This window comes from Rana temporaria, chromosome 6 (genome assembly GCF_905171775.1).
Source record: "Rana temporaria chromosome 6, aRanTem1.1, whole genome shotgun sequence".
Lineage (NCBI taxonomy): Eukaryota > Metazoa > Chordata > Amphibia > Anura > Ranidae > Rana > Rana temporaria.
In genome coordinates this window covers 163,888,802-163,911,725 of record NC_053494.1, presented here as the reverse complement: position 1 = coordinate 163,911,725, position 22,924 = coordinate 163,888,802, and the positions used below count along the sequence as shown (strand labels likewise).

Below are 22,924 nucleotides of genomic sequence, written 5' to 3'. Positions count from 1 at the left end.
AGTAGTGTTGACCCAGCATGGAGTTTATAACATTATTGAATGGGAGGTCTGTCCTGTCAGCAAGCAGACAAGAATCCCAGCCTCATGGCAGCTAAAATCAGACAGCCTTTGTATATATAGTAGCAGATTGTCAAGCACCTTTTTCTATCTAGAAGTGACAGATTCATGCATGTCTAAATGCCATTTGCATAATCTGATCTTCAAAAGGTGAACATTAAGTGGCGCTGCTCTCAGAACCACGTCACAACGACCAATCCTTCCAGCTATTAATAGTGCATATCATGTAACCTGCACAACTATCCACGAGGAAAGAGCAGCTGGAAGGAAGCCTGCTTACTACAGTAAGGGCTCACATTAAATGTGTGTGGGAACCAATATTAGCTATAGAGGAGCTGCTAACCAGGGAGATTGTTTCATCAATTAAAAATGGAAGTGCCAAAAGTAGCTAACATTTGTTATTTATCCAATAAACTACTAAAGAAGCAATAAAGAAAGTGGATATTTTCATTCTGGATTTGGATATATATATTTTTTTAATACATAATCTAGGGTTTTAAAGCATTAATAAACCCACAACAGTAAAATCAGTCTGTATATGCAGTAAAGCATGCTTGTTATACTCTGAGGAACCTATGGGGTTAATCCTCTGCATTGTGTAAAAAGACTGATCCTCTCCTCAATATATTTCCTAAGAATACAGTCAGGCACATGCTCAGTTTGGCGTGTATTGCTAGAGATTTTTTTTTTTTCCTTGGGAGGGTGTATGTGATCAGCGCTGGGCCAATCAGCACTGTCCAGACAGAGGTCCTGCATCCTAATAGGACAGTCAGAGGAGAATGAAAACTCGTCCTACAAACTTTAAAAAGTTACTGATAGAAGTCACAAGACTGCAATATACAGCTGATGAGAAAATGTATTTAGCAGTTTAGATTTACTAAAATAATGGAGTTTCTGTGTTTTGTGTACTGTGGGAGACCAGATATAGTGAATGCAGAGTCCTGAGCTTAGTAACACTTTAAAGGGGTTGTAAAGGTTCATGCTTTTTCACCTTAATGCATCCTATGAAAACCGATCGCAAGCAGCGAGTTTTCTGATCATGTGGCAGACAATCATGGCAGTCACATGGCCATAAGCCCGCCCCGGCATAGAAAACCCCTTAAAGGGCCAGCGGCAGCCGGCGCCAAGGGGGTAACCACTTTAATGCTGGGCACCCCCCCAGCTCAATTTTCAGCGCTGTCGCACTTTTTGACAATTGCGGTGTCATGCAACATTGTACCCATATGACATTTTTATAATATAATAAAGACCGAACATTTTGAAAAAAAGTGTTTTTCTTTGTTTCTGTTGTACAATTCTGCAAACAATCTTTCTTCATAAATTTTGTCCAAAATGTATTCTGCTATATTTTTGGGGGATGAAACCAAATACCCAAAAATCTGTGGATATTATTTAGTCTGTAGGAAAGTAATAAGTCCACAAACTCTAGTATAAATCTGAAAAATCAACCAGTCCTGATGTATTGATGGCCTCTCTCATTTCTTGAGGCAAGAAAACATCCAGACAGTACTATCCTATAAATGACCCCTTTATGTAAAGTAGACAGATTTTTTAAGTTGTATTTTTTGTCACAATTGTTTTGTTTTTTACATATGGTCACCAGTTCAGTACAGGGTTACCATATAACAGGTGTGGTATTGATCAGGGACACCAACTGGTGACTGTATGTAAAAAAGAAAGTAATCGTTTTTTTTTTTCAATTTCAATTTTACTTTTATATTACTATTATATTTTTAACACCCTGTGACCAGATCAATACTGTGTTACTAAAGCAACGTTGTACTACCCTGTGGAAGTGAAAAGATTGTTTGACACATTACGATTGTTTATATTAGCGAATTTCATTGGCATAAGCAACCATTTTTACTGAATTAAACTGATTGTGAATTTTGGCTACAGCTAATCACATGGTACAGATGAGCTGTGATTGGCCCTGTCTGTACCATATGATCACTGTGACCAGGACCGCTGATAGGGGGGGACCACCAGTCCTCCTGTAGGGGGCCCGGGCTCACAGGGGGGGGGGCCATACAGCAGAGGGAATCAGTGCGGTCGGAGGGGCAAATACAGGATGCCCAATGTGAACCCGGTTTCTCTCCCTCCCACAACTTTCAGCTGCTGCAGGGAGAGACACGGACACAGCTGCCAGCTTCCCTGTCTCATTAAAAAAATAACAAATTGTTACCCTGTATTGTTTTAAACCCTTTTAAAATGTAATAAAATTATTGGAAAAAAAAATGATTTATTTTTTTATAAAAATTGTCAAATATATTTTTTTTCAAAACATTTAAATGTTTTTGTTAAAAGAAAAAAAAAAACTATTTAAAAAAGGGCTAATTCACACAGCTTCGCTGTTATCTTTGTGTCCGCTAAGAATAATTTTAGTATATTTTAATTGAAAATCTTGGTTTGATATATTTGAGGGGGGCCCTGCCAGGTAGGCTGTACGGGGCCCAGTGATCTCTAACAGCAGCCCTGACTGTGACCAATCACAACTAGCAACACAATTGTATACAATGGATGGCATGAAGGTTGTTATGTGATCTGCTGTGTTTGGTCACAGCAATCGCATGGTACCGGCAGCAGGGCGTTACACCGATCAGTTATCGGCTGAATCCTATTGACACCACCGGAGACAAACGCAATCCGTGATCAACGAAAATCCCACTCAGCTGTCATTTTGGTATAGGCCAGGCGGAACTGGTTAAAGGGTCACTAAAGGAAAAAAAAATTTTGCCTAAAATTATTGTCTGCAAGGTAGACAGACAGAATAGTGTAATGATTCGGTTAAAGAACGAGTAAATACCTATTAAATCCCTTCATCTATATCACCTCCGGCATTCTAGTTTCTGTTCTCTCATTCACCTTCCTGGTTTGCATTGTTCGTTCATGTAAGAACTACATTTCCCAGTATAAATTGCGGCACGCCCAGTAATTCACACCTCCTTGAAGTCTCTAACACGTAGAGAGCGTTCTGCCACACAGATGTAGTTCCCAGGAGGGGGTGAGCATGTTACTGACCACCGCAGTAAAGCCTCCCATCACGGTGGTCAGTAAAATCAGACAAGCAGGAAGTGAACAGAACAGAGAAGAAATAGAGCAACTTCTGAGCAAAAACTAACAATGAGGAAGTGAAAAGAGGAATGTCTGCAGGTAAATGATGCTTATTATGAAAAAAATGTTTTCCCTTTACAACCCCTTTAAGCAGTTACAGAAAGTTTTTTTATTCCTCTTGAGGTAAAGGTGTGTTTTTGATGCTTCCAGTGCATCCCCCCCCCTTCTTTTTTTTTTCACCTTAAATGAGGACATGTGTTTCAGTGCATTTTTGATGCCTTTTACCACGTTCAAGTACAGTTCAGTGCAGAAAACATGCAGCATATTCTACTTTTTTTCTGGAAACAGAATGCACTATAACTGATCGCACTGGTGTGAACTATGCCATTGGAAACCATATAACCTACTATCCATGCATTTTTGATGCCGAAAAATACTGCACTGGACTGCATATGGTGTGAACTGACCCTAAAGCAAATGTTTCCCAGGGTAAGAAAAATTTTCAATACAACACATCAAAAGACATTCTTTTTTTAAGCTAATCACATAAGAGGCACACATATTTATCTGTGATTTTGAGTTTAGAAAACATTTAACATGTTCATGTATGTGATCAGATGTCACTTACGTGTTAGATGAAAGATCCCGTCACAGGCACTGATGTGGGACAGAAACGCATTCCCCAAGCCTTGCCCCATACTGGCCCCTTTGACAAGACCAGCTATGTCCACCACATTCAGAAAGGCTGGAACTTTGCTTTAGAATAAACAAACAACAGGGTTTTACCACCACATCATATTCCTTTTTTTTGCAGGTAAAGAAACAACAATGACAATGGCATATAAAAAGTACATTTCTTTAATTTTTTTAGACAAACCATCAGAGGAACAACCTAAATGTTAATTTTGGGCATTGAGAATCAATAGTCCTAGCAAAGTGTCAGAGCTTTCAAACAGCAAGGAAAGGAAAGGGCAGGTGGTCCATATAGTAACCAGCTAAATGTACCCTGAAATAAGAAAGGCCAATTAGTATGGGCAAAAATTCGAAGTTTGCTTTCATCCAGTTTTCGTACACAAAATTCTTTAAAAATAACAGACTGGCGTGTTCTGTGCATATAGAAGTAACTTAGTTACAGATAAATGCTGGACAGTAAAAACATTTAAAACAGTGTTGCATACTGATAGAGTCAGGAGCTCTTCTCAACATCTGTGGGGTAATACTGTCTTGTTGGATCCAAAACCTTAATCCATAAAACAATGGTCTCTATACACTTCACTGGTAATGGCCAAATAGCCTGAAACAGCTGTATGCAGTTTGGAATTAATGGCCATGTGATATTTGACTATATTTGCCCTCCATACCAGTGGTTATGGGTGTACATCTAGCCAATGGGGTATAAGGCAATCATTTGCATGGCTCTTCTCACTTTCCTGAAATGAGGAATAATTTTTGAAACATGCGACAGAATGAGATAAATATCCTCAAGTGATTGTTATCCCCTTTTTTAAACATAATATTATACTTACTGGCTCTGTGAAATGGTTTAGTCCAGAGCAACCACAATCCTCTTCTCAGGCGCCCCCCCCCCCCCTTCTCACAGGCCACCATAGGAAGCCGCTTCCTACTGTGGCACACATACTGGCTTAATCCCAGGTCATGCTGTCGGTGTCCATTGACACAGACAGTGTGGCTCGGCCAGCCCTCTCATCACAGGATTTGATTGACAGCAGCAGGAGCCAATGGCTCTCACTGTTGTCTCTTTGTCCTGTGAGAAGGGAGATAGCGGACACAGACACTGTTGTACACAGTTTTTTTACCTTAAAAGAAGTATGTTTTTTTTGTTTTTTTTTGGGCCAATTATACTTACCTTGGTGGATGTAGCATTAGACTGATGCTGCATCTGTCCCCTGACATCACCGCACTGAGAACCAAGCCGATGGCTCGGTTCTCACTCCTCCCCGAGCAGAGCGATGCTGACCATCAGTCAGCATCACTTCTGCTCTATTTCTCAGCACTCATTGGAGCGCTAAGGAGTAGAGGGGTGGGGAGCGGCCGTCTCAGCAGCTGAGACTGACTGCCATCAGAGTAGCTGGCAGATACAGACTTGCAAGTCAGGATGACGCACAGCCCCGACTGATGGCAGCGACGTCAGCGGAGAGCGTACATCAGACCTCTCTCCTCTGAAAATGGCTCACAGGATTACAAAATAAATTGCACCCCTGTGACCCATAGGAGAAGCCCAGCCTAAAAAGCTCAGGCTGAATTTCTCCTTTAATGCATAGAATGCATCAAGATAAAAAAATGCTTTTACTTTTACAACCATTATTAGATTTAAAAATAAAAAAACTTTACTGGGATACACCGATTAGAGTGAGGGCTTTTTAATAACTTTAGTCGTTATTGGATAGAGAGCACAATTCACTAAGAGTTAAATACCACATGAAAATTAGCGCTAAAATAATGACAATAATGTGGTATTTATCTCAAATGCCATCGATTCACAAAAATGCACTATAAACTACTTGTTTTCCGGTTTTACTGCAGACTGGACCAAAAGGCTGTAGGTGGAAGTGAAACATGTAGCAGTAGTATTCCTACCACTGCCAAAAGTGACATTTCAGTTCAGCAATGCTGGTTGTTAAGGAGCCTTTAAAAGGGTGTTTCAATAGTGTAAGCAGGAAACTCAGCATTGCCAAAATGCACAACACCCCTTGGTTTTCCTGCACCCGTTTCTTCCTGGAGTATTTGGGTATCTGCATTTGCTTAACAAGCACAGTTTTTGTAGTACAAGGGAAGGTGCAGAAAAATGCATTAGGCTCGGTAAATGCGAATCGAATGCGACTTAAAACTCACCAAATTTGCATATAACATGTGAACAGGACCAGCTTTTAATGGAGCTAGTTCACACATGTCTGGAAAGGCCACAGTCCATTTTTAAAAAGTCCTTTGCAATTTTAGCTTCAGTTCAGGTGCGAATTCAAGTACAAATTAGCACCAGACTCCTGTAAAAAATGGGCTGCAAACTGCAGCCGGACATGTGTGAACCTAGCCTTAGACCCCTTTCACACTGGGTCATTTTGTAGGCGCTATTGAACTAAAAATAGTGCCTGCAAACCGACCCTAAACAGCCGCTGCTGCGTCTCCAGTGTGAAAGCCCCGAGGGCTTATACAAACCTGGCATGGGCGCAATTCAGAGAATGGTTTGCGTTTTCTGAATGAAAGCAAACTTTCTCTGATTGGATGAAGTGGGAAGTGTGACATCATACTTACTTACCTCCGCTCTGCAGCTTGTTTTGCACAGAGTGGCCCGATCCTCGTCTTCTGAGGTCCCTCGGCGTCTGTCTCTGCTCTTCCCCCACATCAGCTAACCCCCCTGAGAAGCGCTTTCCCAAGTGGGTTACCTTGTGGGCGCGCTCCCGAGTCCAGCATTTGCGTCCATAGACACGAATGTCGGACTCGGCCCCGCCCCCCGCGTCATTGTATTTGATTGACAGCAGCGCAAAGCCAATAGCTGCGCTGCTATCAATCTATCCAATGAAGAGCTGAGAAGACCGGGCTAAAATCCAGGGCGTTCTCAACACAGGACTATCGAGGGCTCAGGTAAGTAAACAGGGGAGCCAGTAAGCATCAGATGTTTTTTCACCTTAATGCATAGGATGCATTAAGGTGAAAAAATGGGAACCTTTACAACCCCTTTAAGGTGTATTTCATAAGCAGTTCTCTTTAACCACTTAAGGACTGCCTAACCCTGATATACGTCGGCAGAATGGCACGGCTGGGCACAGGCACGTACAGGTACATTTCCCTTTAAGTGACCAGCCGTGGGTCGCGCTCGCGACTCGGTCCGAAGCTCCGTGAGCGCGGGACCCGATCGCCGCCAGTGTCCCGCGATCGGTCGCAGGAGCAGAAAGAACGGGGAGAGGTGAGTGTTTAACCCCTTCACTGCCACAGTAAACAGTGCATTTTTATAGCACTTTTCGCTGTGAAAATTACAATGGTCCCAAAAATGTGTCAAGTGTCCGACATAATGTCACAGTCATGAAAAAAAAAAAAAAAAAAAAAAAAAAACGCCGATCGCCGCCATTACTAGTAAAAAAAAAAAAAATTTATAAAAATGCCCTAAAGCTATCCCCTATTTTGTAAACGCTATAACTTTTGCGCAAACCCATCAATAAACGCTTAATGCAATTTTTTTTACCAAAAATAAGTAGAATAATATGTATCGGCCTAAACTGAATATTTTTTGGGCATATTTATTATAGCAAAAAGTATTGCATTTTTTTCAAAATTGGCTCTCTATCATTGTTAATAGCGCAAAAAATAAAAACCACAGAGGTGATCAAATACCACCAAAAGTAAGCTCTATTTGTGGGAAAAAAAGGACACCAATTTTTTTTGGGAGCCACGTTGCACGACCATGCAATTGTTAGTTAAATCGACGCAGAGCCGAATTGTAAAAACGGGCCAGGTCCTTTACCTGCATAATGGTCCGGGTCCTAAGTTGTTAAACTACGTACTTTGCTGTATCTTTTAAATCAGGCAAAAACCCTTACCTCACTGGCTTGTGATGTTGACACAGGAAGTCGAATCTGTCATCTGGGATGGGCACCCGGCTCTCATTTGGATTAATAGTGCAAAATGGAAAGTTCTCAGCAGCAGCTTGGCTTTTAGTCAACACATTAAAGAAGGTTGATTTCCTGTTAAAAAATAATGAGTGGGGAATTCATTTTATGATCTTGCAAGGACAACTTTTTTAGCACAAGTTTGTATTAAAGCCAGTTACCATCAAATAGCAATTACTAGTCAATTTCCGTCATCCCCTAAAAACGTAAGTAAAAAAATATTTCTTGTGAACGGCAAAATTACAACACTCTCAAAAAACGTATTGCATTCCCGAATGAAAGGTACTAGCTAGATTTTCTGTAATACAGAGCGCTTTGGGAGATACAGTATCTCCCAAAGGCATCACAGGTGAGATTTCCCTACAGCAATGTGCATCTGTGACCCCTTCCGCACAGCCATAATAATCAGTCTCTCTTGTAGCTGGATTCTGACATCCTTATTTTGATTAAACATACTGTATATTCATGTTGCACTCAAAAAATAAAATGAAACAAACTGTGAATGTATATGCTCCTGAATGTCATATGTGATAATTCCTAGAATAAAAGCCAAAACTTAGCGCCACTGTTGTAGACTGATCTGTGTTCCGGGTATGAGACACGAAGTCTCGCTCGCACCCGAAACACAGTGCAGTATGTAGTCTCAGCTCACCGCCGCTTCCGGGTATGTCTTCTGCGGGACTGGGCGTTCCTATCTGATTGACAGGCTTCCGACCGTCGCATACAGCGCATCACGAGTTGCCGAAAGAAGCCGAACGTTGGTGCGGCTCTATACAGCGCCTGCGCACCGACGTTCGGCTTCTTTCGGCAACTCGTGACGCGTAGTATGCGACGGTCGGAAGCCTGTCAATCAGATAGGAACGCCCAGTCCCGCAGAAGATATACCCGGAAGCGGCGGTGAAAATAAGGTATGTACGAAAAAAAAACAGCCGATTGTCATTAGGACAACTCGGCTGAATGTAATGTTAAAAATTTATTTTTTGGGTGAACCTCCACTTTAAGGTCCAACTAATACACCAGCATTGGGTTGCAGGAACAAGTGCAGTGTGCTTTCTTCTGACATACTTGAGTATGTGTCACATTTCATTAAAGACAAGCTACTGCTGTGACCATGCTAGGCTCTCCTGTGTATGAAAAAAGATTTTGCGTCACCCAGGGTTCCCATCCAGGGTGCTTGCATCATACAGAAGAAACTGTTTTTTCATTTTCCTCAGAGACTGGTAAAACCCAGTTTGGGCCCTGAAACCTTTGTATACATTTTGGAGGGACGAAGTGTCCAAGCCAGGGTCCACAATGAGTACACAGAGAGGCAACTAGTGCTCAGGGCTCCACCCCGGCGGACAAAGGAGGTCTTAGGTAGAGCTCCACCTAGGACACAGGGGCCATCATGGTAGCAAGGAGCCGCTAGGTACATGCATCGAGCTTGGGGGAGAAAAAAAAAGGAATGATGCAGGTGTAACCCAGGAGGCTGATGAACATTTGTTTTTGTGGCAGAGAAATACTGAAAGTCCTTTGATAAGGGAAACTTATGTATAAAACACTGATAGGTAGGAGTTTTATGACAGAAGAAATCCTAATGGTCTCCTTTGTCATAACTGCTTCCTGTCTGTTAGCTTTAACCACTTAAAGCGGAGGTTCACCCTCATAATAAACTGCAGCTCATTCAGACCAGCACACAACTACATAAACAGTCCGCTATGCAACATTTTTAAAATCATTTCAATACCTTTAATTGGGGCGAAATTAGCAGCCACTTCCGGGTATCACTCCCGCGGGAGTGGGCGTATCACTTCATTCCCAGATCGCAATGTCTCCTGGGAGCACAGTGTCTCGCTTCCCAGGAGACAATGTATAACGATGTATCAGTAAATATCGCAGGATTTTGTGATCAGCTGCAGTGCTTTGTGAGCTTGTGCTGATAACACTGCCCATGCGCGGGATAGAATCCTGGAAGTATTTGCTTGTGGGCTTCACAGTGCCCACAAGCAAGATGGAACATGACAGGACAAATTTTTTATAAATATTTCTTCACGGCCGAATGTGCATGCGGATGGCTCTAAAATTCAGAGACGTAAGTACACTTACAACTATGTTAAAGGCAGTAGATGCACCTGAAAAAAAAAAAAAAAAAACGTTTTCCCGCGGAACCCCCACTTTAAGCCCTGGACCAATATGCAGGTAAAAGGACCAGGCCCCTTTTTGCGATTCGGCACTGCGTGCACTCCTGTGATCCACAGAAGTAGGGCTAAACGAGCCTTGGTCATACTTCTCCTTTAATGCCTAGAATGCATTAAGGTAAAAAAAAAAGTTATAACCACTGTAATGTACGTTGAGCCGTGCATGTACAGCTTAGTGTACATTCGTTTACACCACTTGGTACGGGGATGAATGCAACTCCCGTGTGTAGTAGTCCTCACTTGCACGAAAGTGATCACGTCATCACAGCCCAGCTAAATAGTCTAAACCCAAGACGGGAAAAAATGGAAGCGCTAGTGACTATTGGGAGGTCTGACAGTGTAGCACTGGAGGGGATTGTTTGACAGATATGTCTGCCATAACATGCCAATATGCTGTGTTTAAATCTGCTTTAAGCAAGTGGCTGCATCTTTAACGCTCTACCGTTTTCAGCTGGTTCCCACACTACTTCTATGAGAGAAAATTGAGAAACATACATATGCGATTCACTGTCACACAATATTATCTACAATGACAGAAAGACAATTTTATACAAAATCATCAACGCTGTACTTGGCTGGATGCCCAGAACCATGCCAATGCTGCAATTACCACAGCTGCAAAAAGTTAAATATTTTACGTGAGATACAATTATAGAGGCTGAAGTGGGCTATACATAAAGGTGTAACCAAACACCTCATCAAGATCCACAACAGCCACACATAAAATCATAACATGGATTAAAAGATGGAACGGGGCAGTGAGTACCTATCCCAAATTTGAGGATTTACTAAAAGGAAGTGAAACTGTTCATTTAGCAAAGTAAACTTTACAGACTTTATTGAATAAGTGAAGCTGCGCTCACTTTAATCCCCCATGGGCTGCATGTTCGGATAAGGGTCTGGTATGGATTTTGGGGAGGCCCCCACGCTATTTTTTGTTAACTTTTGGCGTGGGGGGTCCCCTCCGAATCCATACTAGACCTGAAAGGCCTGGCTGTTATGTGACTGGGGGAGACCCCACGCTGTTTTTTTTCTTTATTCAGCTGTCATCGGGAAACCCCGCTGACAGCTGAAGACTCAACGGTTTTTAAGTACCCCCCCCCCTTTAGCAACCAGCTACAGTGGGGATCGAAAGTTTGGGCACCCCATGTAAAAATTTGTATTAATGTGCATAACGAAGCCAAGGAAAGATGGAAAAATCTCCAAAAGGAATCAAATTACAGATTAGACATTCTTATATGTCAAAAAAAGTTAGATTTTATTTCCATCATTTACACTTTCAAAATTACAGAAAACAAAAAAATGGCACCTGCAAAAGTTTGGGCACCCTGCAGAGTTAATATCTTGTACTGCCCCCTTTGGCTTGTAAACACTTTTTGTAGCCAGCCAAGAGTCTTTCAATTCTTGTTTGAGGTATCTTTGCCAATTCTTCCTTACAAAAGTCTTCCAGTTCTTTGAGATTTCTGCTCTTTTAAGGTCTATCCATAGATTTTCAATTATGTTGAGGTCAGGAGATTGTGAAGGCCATGGCAAAACCTTCAGTTTACACCTCTTGATGTAATCCCCTGTGGATTTTGAGGTGGGTTTAGGATCATTATCTATTTGTAGAAGCCATCCTCTCTTTAACTTCAGCTTTTTCACAGATGGCATCAAGTTACCATCCAAAATTTGCTGAAATTTTATTGAATCCATTTTTCCTTCTACTCGTGAAATGTTCCCTGTGCCACTGGCTGCAATACAACCCCAAAGCATGATTGATCCACCCCCATGCTTAACAGTTCTCCAAACGTACCTTTGCTCATTCCGGCCAAAAAGTTCTATTTTAACCTCATCGGTCCACAGAACTTGTTTCCAAAATGCATAAGGCTTGTCTATATGTTCATTTGCAAAGTTCAAACGCTGATTTTTGTGGTGAGGACGTAGAAGAGGTTTTCTTCTGACGACTCTTCCATAAAGACCATATTTGTACAAGTATCTCTTTATAGTGGAATAGTGTACCACAACTCCAGTGTCTGCCAGATCTTTCTGGAGGGATCGTGCAGTCAAATGTGGGTTTTGAATTGCTTTTCTCACAATCCTGCGATATTCTCACAATCTGTCTGATATTTTTCTTGGTCTTCCAGATCTTGCTTTAACTTCCACTGTTCCTGATGACTGCCATTTCTTATTTACATTCCGAACAGAGGATATTGACATCTGAAACCGCTTTGCTATCTTCTTATAGCCTTCTCCAGCTTTGTGAGCGTCAACTATTTTCATTTTCAGTTTTCTAGACAACTGCTTAGAACAGGGATTCTCAAACTACGGCCCTCCAGCTGCTGCGGAACTACACTTCCCATGAGGCATTGTAAAACTCTGACATTCACAGACATGACTAGGCATGATGGGAATTGTAGTTCCTGAATACCTGGAGGGCCATAGTTTGAAGACTCCTGGCTTAGAAGAACCCAGGGTGCTGATTGTTGGGGCAAGGTCAGATGAGTCTGGGCATTTAAAACCTTTGAGATTGACATCACCTGGTCTTCCCAGACGATGATTGAGAACAATCCATGACACTGGCAGGTCTCAGCTTTGCAAAAGGGGGCAGTGCATGCTATAAATTCTGCATGGTGCCCAAACTTTTGCTGATGCCATTTTTTTGTTTTCTGCAATTTTGAAAGTGTAAATGATGGAAATAAAATCTAACTTTTTTTGACATATAAGAATGTCTAATCTGTAATTTGATGCCTTTTGGAGATTTTTCCATCTTTCCTTGGCTTCGTCATGCACATTAATAGAGGTTGACCGATATATCGGTCGGCCGATATTTGGCCGTTTTTATAAAATCGGCATCGGCCGATTATTGTGAAAAAATCGTCCGATTCGCGGCAATCGCGGCTATTACAATAAACGGCTGGCATGGCCGCCTGCCCTGCAGCAGCGTGTGTCCCTGAATCCTCCACCCCCACGGCAACCTCGCTCCAATAGCAAGGAAAGATTTTACTGCCATTGCATAGTACCGCCCCGTCCCCGCTCCGCCCCCTCCCTCTGCGTGCTGTATTGGATAAACAATCATTGGCCCTTTACAAGCATCTGCCACGTGACTTTCAGTACTGACCAGTGCTCTTGTAGCAATGTATTCTTGATTCCTACTACACCCGCACGGCCACTATAGAGAAGCTAAGGAGAGATTTCACTGGCATTCATCGTACCGCCCCGCCCCCTCCCTCGGCATGCTGTATTAGATACTTGTAAAGGGCCAATGATTTTTCCTCTAATACAGCACGCCGCGGGAGGGGGCGGGGCGGTACGATGAATGGCAGTGAAATCTCTCCTTAGCTTCTCTATAGTGGCCGTGCGGGTGGAGGATTCAAGAATATATTGCTTCAAGAGCACTGGTCAGTACTGCAAGTCAGGTGGCAGAGAAACCATCATTGGCCCTTTACAAGCATCTTCCACCTGACATGGTAACTCCCCCCAGTAGGAGATCGTGGCCAGCACTAGTCCTGTCTTCCTTTCCTGCTGAGGTGGAGCCTGCTGGCTGCTTGTACTATACTTGTTCAATGATTGGCTGGTCATCTCATCAGCATGCACCTAGCCTATCAGGTGCATGCAGATAGATACCAGCATGTATGGAGGGTAAGTGCTACTGTACTGTACTGTACCCCCCCCCTGCAGACTTAATTGTATGTCTTTTTAAAGTGAAACCGGGCTGAGGCACCATCCCCCCCCCCACAACGCAGCACCACCCATCCCCCCCCCCACAACGCAGCACCACCCATCCCCCCCCCCACAACGCAGCACCACCCAATATCCCCCCCCACAACGCAGCACCACCCAATATCCCCCCCCACAACGCAGCACCACCCAATATCCCCCCCCCACAACGCAGCACCACCCAATATCCCCCCCCCACAACGCAGCACCACCCAATATCCCCCCCACAACGCAGCACCACCCAATATCCCCCCCCCACAATGCAGCACCACCCAATCCCCCCCCCCCACAATGCAGCACCACCCAATACCCCCCCCCACAACGCAGCACCACCCAATATCCCCCCCCACAACGCAGCACCACCCAATATCCCCCCCCCACAACGCAGCACCACCCAATATCCCGCCCCCCACAACGCAGCACCACCCAATCCCCCCCCACAACGCAGCACCACCCAATCCCCCCCCCACAACGCAGCACCACCCAATCCCCCCCACAATGCAGCACCACCCAATCCCCCCCACAATGCAGCACCACCCACGCCCCCCCACAATGCAGCACCACCCACGCCCCCCCACAATGCAGCACCACCCACGCCCCCCCACAACGCAGCACCACCCAATCCCCCCCCCCACAACGCAGCACCACCCAATCCCCCCCCACAACGCAGCACCACCCAATCCCCCCCACAACGCAGCACCACCCATGCCCCCCCACAACGCAGCACCACCCATCCCTCTCCACAACGCAGAACCACCCATCCCTCTCCACAACGCAGAACCACCCATCCCTCTCCACAACGCAGAACCACCCATCCCTCCCCACAACGCAGAACCACCCATCCCTCCCCACAACGCAGCACTACCCGCGCCTAGCACCACCCATCCCCCTCCACAACGCAGCACCACCCGTGCCTATCAAAAAATAAAAAAATCGGCCCAAAATATCGGCCGCAAAAATCGGCATTATATATCGGCCATCGGCCGCACAGATTTCTAAATATCGGCATCGGCCATAGAAAAACCCATATCGGTCTACCTCTACACATTAATACAAATTTTTACCTGGGGTGCCCAAACTTTCGATCCCCACTGTATATACAGTGTGTTTAAAAAAAAAAAGGGGGAAGGGTTTAAAAAGGATGTGGCCGTGCCTCACGGATCTCTAATGTCTGGACCTCCGCTTTTGCTATATCCAGGTATTATACCTGATCCTTTTACCATTGTGCCACTTTATATTTTGCACTGATGTCAGTTTATTTTTCTGTTTGAGTGTATTGCCTAACGTTTATGACCAGGTTGTCTGGTGGGGTTTTTTTGTGTGTTTTTCTGTTTGTTGGTTTGTCTTAAACCTAATAAAAATATCTTTAAAAAAAAGGATGTCAGCGGATCGGATGTTTAAGCGGATCGTCCGCTAACATCTGTTTTACGTCCGTTCCATTTTTTAAACTAAAAAAAATAGGCTCTTCCATCTCAAAAAAACAAACCTAACAGAAGTGGATGTCAGCGGATGATTATCCGCTGAAGTCCGCTAGCCCATAGACATACATGTATGTCCGCTTTTATCCACCATCAATCCTTGATGTTTCTCTCATGAAAGGTTCACTTTAGGTTTCTTTGTAGTGGTTTTAACCACTAGAGTACCGGGCCATCGTCAAATGACGGCTCCACGGTGACTCTGAATATTCAACAGGATGTCATTTGACATCCTGTATTCTTGCGGCCACTGGGGGGCGCGCGAGCGCGCCGACGGCGGCGCGCGCGCGCCCGACGCGTCCCCGAGATGCCGATGCGCGTGCCTGGCGGTCGCGATGTCCGCCAGGCACTCGGAATCGGCGGCTACAGGGACAAGACGTGGAGCTCTGTGTGTAAACACAGAGCTCCACGTCCTGTCAGGGGAGAGAGGAGACCGATCTGTGTCCCTTGTACATAGGGACATAGATCGGTCACCTCCCCCAGTCACCCCCCTTCCCCCACAGTTAGAACACAATTCAGGTATACATATTAACCCCTCCCTCACCCCCTAGTGTTAACCCCTTGAATGCCAGTCACATTTATACAGTAATTAGTGCATATTTATCGCATTAATCGCTGTATAAATGTGAATGGCGCCAAAAACGTGTCAAAAGTGTCCGATGTGTTCGCCGCAATGTCACGGTGACAGTAAAAAAATCGCAAATCGCCGCCAATACTAGTAAAAAAATTAATAAAATAAAAATGCCATAAATCTATCAGCTATTTTGTAAACGCTATAACTTTTGCGCAAACCAATCAATATATGATCATTGTGATTTTTTTTACCAAAAATATGTAGAAGAATACATATCGGCCTAAACTGAGGAAAAAAAACGTTTTTTTTTTTAAAAATTGTGATATTTATTAAATAAAAAAGTAAAAAATAGTGTTTTTTTTTTAAATTGTCACTCTTCTTTTGTTTATAGCGCAAAAAATAAAAACCGCAGAGGTGATCAAATACCACCAAAAGAAAGCTCTATTTGTGGGAACAAAATGATAAAAAAATTGTTTGGGTACAGTGTAGCACGACCGCGCAATTGTCATTCAAAGTGCGACAGTGCTGAAAGCTGAAAATTGGCTTGGGCAGGAAGGGGCGTAAGTGCCCGGTATGGAAGTGGTTAAATACAAACTGGTGGAATTTTGAAAAGAAAAAAGGCCTATTTCACACACGCTTTAGGCTTCAGCAGTGTGAACAGCTTTGAAAAAGTATGTGAAAACTTTAAGCAAGCTTTGTTGAGGCCTTTAAAGTACCATGCAGTTCTAGTTTGTAAATGCTGCACAACGATCCTAATGGGAGTGCTGATTGCCACTTTAAACAAGCTGCTAGCAGGCTTCAGCATTCCTTGTAAGTTTGTTTAAAGCCTGCTAGCAGCTTGCTTAAAGTGGCAATCAGCACTCCCATTAGGATCTGTGCTCAGCATTTACAAACTGGAGTTGAATGATACTTTAAAAGCTTCAACAAGGCTTGCTGAAAGCTTTGTAAATACTTTGTCAAAGCTTGCTGTTCACACTGCTCTTATACAAGCTGAAACCATGTGAAACAGGCCCTACTGACACATTTCTGGCGGTAGTTTCCTTTAGAACTACCTGCACCTGGTTAAGACTGGCTCGAAGTCTACAACCCCCTTATGAATACCCCCACTTCTATGTAGCCCTGCCTTGCAGATCTATTAATACCACCTTCTCTGACTTCCCCAAGCTCTGACATTAGGATCAGTGTAAACAGCTGCAAACATTACCCGCTACAATCAAGCTGAGGAAACCAGACACAGATTATGGAGCGAAGAAACTCCAGGAACCTGAGGGTGCTTAATTCCAGGAACACTGTGAGTATAATTCCACCATTACTTATAAATATCCCCCCGTCTACATCTCAATGTAAATAAGAGAAATGATGGTTACCGGTAATTTCTCTTATTTACTTGGGCACTAATGGTGAACTGAAGCAAAATGACGACCACATGATCAAGGTGGGACTGAGAGGGGGTTGTATTTCTATTGGTAACCTATGATCTCTGTTGGCATCCTCTGTCTTTCACATGTATATAAAAATTCCCAGCCTATCACTATTACTCCCCAAAAAATAAAGTAGTAATAAAACAAAAAACAAAAAAAAATAAACATCATATTGCAGCTTGCTAATGCTTAAATGTGGTGGCTGCATTCATTTTACTTTTCTAGGCTTTCATTTCTTTACATTTGGTAATCTTGCAAGTCGGTTATTCTTTAACTTGGTTGAAACAAACCATGAAACACTGACAGGGGTGCTTACAGTGATCAGCTTTTATTCAATTATGGAAAACCTTTATTTAAATAGGACAAGAAACACTGTTCTGTAACTGCTTAAAAAGTGTTAGCTGGAGTTCAACTTCAATTTGTTAGTCAAGTCCATCTAAATCTGCTAGATTCATTGAACCCAACCCTCTCCCCAGAATAACAATGCTGCTGTCCAAAGGGGGCTCCAATGCTCCTCTATCCAGAGTGGAAACCCCCAAAAGGAAATGTAATGCCGCGTACACCCGGTCGTTTTTCGGCATGAAAAAAAAACGTAATTTTTCAGCATGTCCAAAAAACGAAGTTTTTCCAACTTCATCATTAAAAACTATGTTGCCCACACACCATCGTTTTTAAAAAATGATGAACAAAGCGCAGTGACGTACAACACGTACGACGGCACTCTGAAGGGGAAGTTCTATTCGCCTTTGGGCTGCTTTTAGCGGATTCCTTGTTAGTAAAAGACGATTCGCGCTTTTTTGTCTGTTGCAGCGTGATGAATGTGCTTACTCCATTATGAACGGTAGTTTTACCAGAACGAGCGCTCCCGTCTCATAACTCGCTTCTGAGCATGCGCGGGGTTAAAACGTTGTTTTAGCCCACACACGATCATTTTTTACAACCCGAAAAACAACATTTTAAAAAACGACATTAAAAAATGCAGCATGTTCGATTTTTTTTTTTTTTTTCGTTTTTCAGAAGCCGAAAAACAATGTGAAGCCCACACACAATGATTTTAAATGTCGTTTTTAAAAACGTCGTTTTTTTTCATGCCGAAAAACGACCGTGTGTACGCTGCATTACTGTCCAGGTAATTAGATATAAACAAAAAAAAAGAAAACTAATGCAGCCACCACATTAAAGTAATTGTAAGCTGCAATATATTTCATTTTTGGTTTTCTACAGCTTTAAGTTGGTGCCAGGAGTTTCATGCATGAGTGTAAAAACCACATCCCCAGTTCTGATACATTTCCCCAACCACACCTATAACTTGTCCACATTCTCTGACAGCCTTTTGTAGAATTACATATACTGAGTTTTATGGGTGGCCCTCGGTGATGTGAAGCGCTGCGGCCCATTCTCTGTATACATTATAAATTCACCACTAGTGCTCTACCCCCTCAATCCCAGCAACTGGAATACCGCTAAAAAGGTAAAATGAGAGCACAATTCACTCACCCCACATTGGGTAGTCCAACTATACCAATCTTCAGAGAAGTCCCAAATCGTCCAATAATGGGATGCTGTTTTGGTCCATCATCTACTTTCTTAGGAGGCATCTAAAATGTAAGCCAAAACCATCATCATTTTCCAAGGCAGCCAACTGATATTAATACATGGGAATAATAGGTATACCTTTTTTGGAGCCATGGCTACATCACATTAAGGCCTTGCCAAAAATTAAACCAAAGAGTCCACTCCACGGCATCTAATCCAGGGTCAGATGGATCTCATTTTAAAACAAATGATTTCCTGAAACCAATTTGGAAGCTGCAGGATCAGACACCCTACAGGCTAATAATATAAGAGGAGCAGAGAGCAGTCCTAGAGAGAATACGCTGAGGAGTCACTTTCTAAACGTGACACCTGACGCCATCAATACGGCCAACTGACAGCATCATGTGTGGCGCACTGCCAAAGCAGATCCTCTCCAGGAACGGTCTACTGTGCTGCACCGTGCACTATGGCACTGAAACAAATTTTACTACTGATTTTAGTTTTTTTATTTTTTATTTACAAATGTTAATTTTATTTCAGAAACGTTTGTCTTATTTTTGGCGCAGAGTTGTATCCTACATGCTTTCAAATGATTCTTCTGTTACATCCCAGGGGTCATGCCTGCTGGTTTAATCTGCAGTGACAGACATCCGTAGTGTACAATCCCAGCCAAACAAGGAGTGGTTAGAAGTATGGAATCGGATCCAGACACAGGCCAGATGCCGATCACATCTCCGATATGAGATGCCTTTTTATGTAGTAAGGGTTCAGTGTGCCGAGGATCTCATACATTGCTCTACGGAAGAAAGGCTGCCAAGGGTTCCCCAAATGTAATATTTATATGTATATTCTGCACTGGAATATCAATGGAGGCTAGCAGTAACACAAATGTTTTCTCACATTTCTGGGAGTTACAATTTTACAATTGCATGGGAGTCGCATGTTTATTTATTTCAAGCAAAACATGTTACAATCTGGTTGTACAGACTGGATTGTCTAGGAAGGGCCTTGCCCTAAACATTCTGTTAGCGAGGGTTCACTCGCACTGGCAGCTTTAACAATGTTCGGTTGTACCACCTCCTTGGTTCAGTTTGTTTATGTAGTGAGTGCCCAGAACTATGCACATAAATTACTAACAGAAGGGTTTTTTTATCACACTTACCTAGGTGGATGCAGCCATCAGTCCAATTCTGCATCTGTCCCCTGCTGGATCTATGACCGAGAACCGAGCGATCAAACACTGCTGATTGCTCAGTTCTCTGTGAGCAGAGAGCTGGTGACTGTCAGTCATCGGCTCTCAGCTCTTCCCCTGATCCCCCTGCAGCAGTTGAAAGTCAGTAGGAAGGAGAGGAGAGGAAGCTGGTTGAGCTGCAGGAGAAGCCATAGTAGGATCCGTTCAAATATTTGCATCCCCCTTCCGCTGTTCTGATCCCTCTGTGGTTCCCCCTTCCTTTCAGGATAGAGAGAGGTAAATATGTCATGTTTACTGTCGCCTTCCTTTCCTAAATGGACTTAGTGATTGCTCCAGTGTTGATGCATAACTGAAGCATAGTAAACAGTTTACTATGATCTGGCTTGTGAATGAACAGGAAGCCTCTGTACAGAGCGCTTCCTGATCAATCATCTGCAGAGCAGCTGAAACTGCAGAGAAAGGGACTGAGGACACAGGGGGTGATTTACTAAAGGCAAATCCACTCTGCACTAAGGGAAGCTCTGCTGATTTTATCATCCAATCATGTGCAAGCAACAAATTAGTTTTTTTTTATTTTCCTTGCATGTCCCCCTCAGATCTAAAGCAACTGCACTTCTAAGTGCACTTGCGGAGCAAAGTGGATTTGCCTTTAGTAAATAACCCCCACAGATTATTTAGGCCCTTTCTCGGTTTCAAAAGCGAGACATCAGGAGTTTATTTAGACCCAATATTTTACCAAAGCCTCCCAACAAGGCTGTTAGGAAGAATTGTCGGCAAAGAATAAATAAAAAAAATAATGACATGGGTTCCCCCCCAATCCACACAAGACCCTCCAGGACTGGTATGGATTTTAAAAGGGACCCCACACCTAAAAAAAAAAATGGCGTGGCACACTCCCCCCGAAGTCCATACCAAACCCTTATCCAAGCATGCAGGCCAGGAAAAAGCCTAAACCATACCAAGTCTCATGCCTTCAACATAGAGCGGGTGCTTTGCAGCGGGAGGGGGGGTCTGCACACCCCAAAGCACCCTGTCCTCGTGTTGATGGGGATGAGGGCCTCTTCCCCACAACTCTGGCCGGTGGTTGTGGGGGTCTGTGGGCAGGGGGCTTATTAGAATTGCTCACCCCCCCCCCCCCTTTTCTGGCCTGCATGCTTGGACAAAGGTCCGATATTGATGTTGGGGGGGGGGGCCTCACACTATTTAAATTTGGTGTGGGGATTCCCCTCAAAATTCATACCAGACCTGAAAGGAACTGGTATGAACTGGGGGAGGGCCCCACACATTCCCCCCCCCCCCTTTTTAACTTTTGCTGGTGTCCTGTCGAATACTGCCTCCCGACAAAAATGCCTCCGATGGGTCGGCGAATGCGCAGTACCAAATGTCACTCCAGCTGATATGCCAATCAGCGGGCGTGACGTCAACATAGTGCATGCGCAGATCGTCAGGGGCCTTATCCGACAGCAGAGGGAGAATGTACGCATCAGATCCTGCCTCGCTGTGGTGGGTTTTCCATGCTGAAGGGCGTGTTTTGTGTGTGTTAAACGGCGGGTTTTGCCTGTGTCTAAGGACGGGTTGCAACATACCAACAACCCGCCCCGTAACAATGAGGCAGAATCTGACAAGTACGTTCTCCCTCCACTGTATGCATAGCATCAGATAATGCCTCCTGCGATCTGCGCATGTGCTGTGTTGACGTCCCGCCTGCTGATCAACACATCAGCTGGAGCGACGATTGGTACTGCGCATGCGCAGACCCATCTGAGGCATTTTTTGATAGAACACCGGCAATTTTTTTTTACATTCAGCTGTCAATGGACATTCCCACTGACAGCTGAGGACTCATTGATTTGTTAAGGACGCGGCAGCCACTCGCTCCTTATAACTGTCTAGTTACACTTTGTTGAGGGGAAAAAAATCACGAAAACCGCATACAAAAACGCGGGTTCAAAAACACAAAATGCACCCCAAAACAGCATTGATGTGAACCTAGCCTGAGAGAGGGGTGCTGTGTGAGAGAACAGACGTCCATCACAAGGGATACATCGGGTGAGTGGCCCCAGAATGCACGCTGCCTGTGTTGGGGGCCCATATATAGCGTAACACAGCGCCCATGTGACTGAGCCCCAACACCTCATGTTGTGTCCAATAATAATAATGTTAGTGAATATAGAATTGTGTTGTATTGTTTTGTTGAGGGGTCTGCCATAGGCTCCTACGACTGGCAAACACTGCACAGCAGAGCAGGACCTCCTCATGTACAGCATGGGCAGCTTATTCATACAGAATGTATAGAAATCACACGAGCTGCTATATGACTGAACGAGCGGCCCTACTCAGCACAGCCAATCGCCACCATTCAATGAATGAATGACAGTCTCTGCCAAGGGGTTGTGCAGCAGCTGAGCCCGGTGCCCAAGCACCACACACACCCCTGACACGTGTACAGAGCCCGGCAGTGCTCTCTCCGGTCACATGGGGGACACGGCTCCTCACCTCAGCTCCGAGTCACGTGTCACTCCCGGGAAAGATGAGCAGCGGCGCTTTCAGGGTCTCCCAGGCACGTTCTACAACCGGCGTCCCAGAGACGGAAGAGGCGGGGTCACCGGAGCGACGCGCACAGCGTGCGCCCATTCCATTGGCTGGCGACGTGGGGTGAGAGGTCAGTGCGACAGACGACTGCAGAGGGGAGAGCATGCTGCTTCCGGTGCCTCTCCCAGCCAGACATGTGTGAGCGGATAGACAGCTGGGACTGCGTCTCTCCACCACACCTGTCTGCTTTGTAGTTCTGTATAGAGAAATGTGATAGAAGATTGTACAGTCATCTCTGGAGTAATCCTATGTTGTATGAGGGTCTGTCTGACTGGATACATCCTGGACAGATTGTTTACATCTTCGTATCATTTCTGGAGAATTATTGCTTCTTAGACCCCATACACACTATTGGATTTTTTGTCTTCAGATTTATCAAAGCCATATAATATGAGGTCAAACCTAAAGAGCTCTTTCACACTGGAAACGCCTATAGCGAAGTGTTAAAATAGTGGTAAAACACTGCGATTTTACAGCGTTTTCAATTCATTTCAATGGAGAGGGGTGTTTTTGGAGTGTTTTAATAGT

At 44.1% G+C, this 22,924-nt stretch overlaps 1 protein-coding gene across 2 annotated transcripts in view; it reads right to left on the bottom strand.

Moving 5' to 3' along the window:
* The window catches only part of OLA1 (Obg like ATPase 1), a 254,617-nt gene extending 232,207 nt beyond the window's left edge, over positions 1 to 22,410 (bottom strand). Inside the window, exons 1-4 of one of the 2 annotated variants that reach the window (XM_040357724.1) lie at positions 22,301 to 22,410; positions 18,574 to 18,674; positions 7,665 to 7,808; positions 3,740 to 3,867 (exon numbers count right to left, since the gene is read on the bottom strand). In XM_040357724.1, coding sequence (XP_040213658.1) covers positions 3,740 to 3,867; positions 7,665 to 7,808; positions 18,574 to 18,674 — 373 coding nt within the window. In that variant the 5' untranslated portion in view covers positions 22,301 to 22,410. Of the gene's footprint in view, positions 1 to 3,739; positions 3,868 to 7,664; positions 7,809 to 18,573; positions 18,675 to 18,750; positions 18,915 to 22,300 lie in introns of those variants that run through there. The other variant, XM_040357723.1, reaches the window with a different exon arrangement.
* Between the last annotated feature and the right edge of the window lie 514 nt (positions 22,411 to 22,924).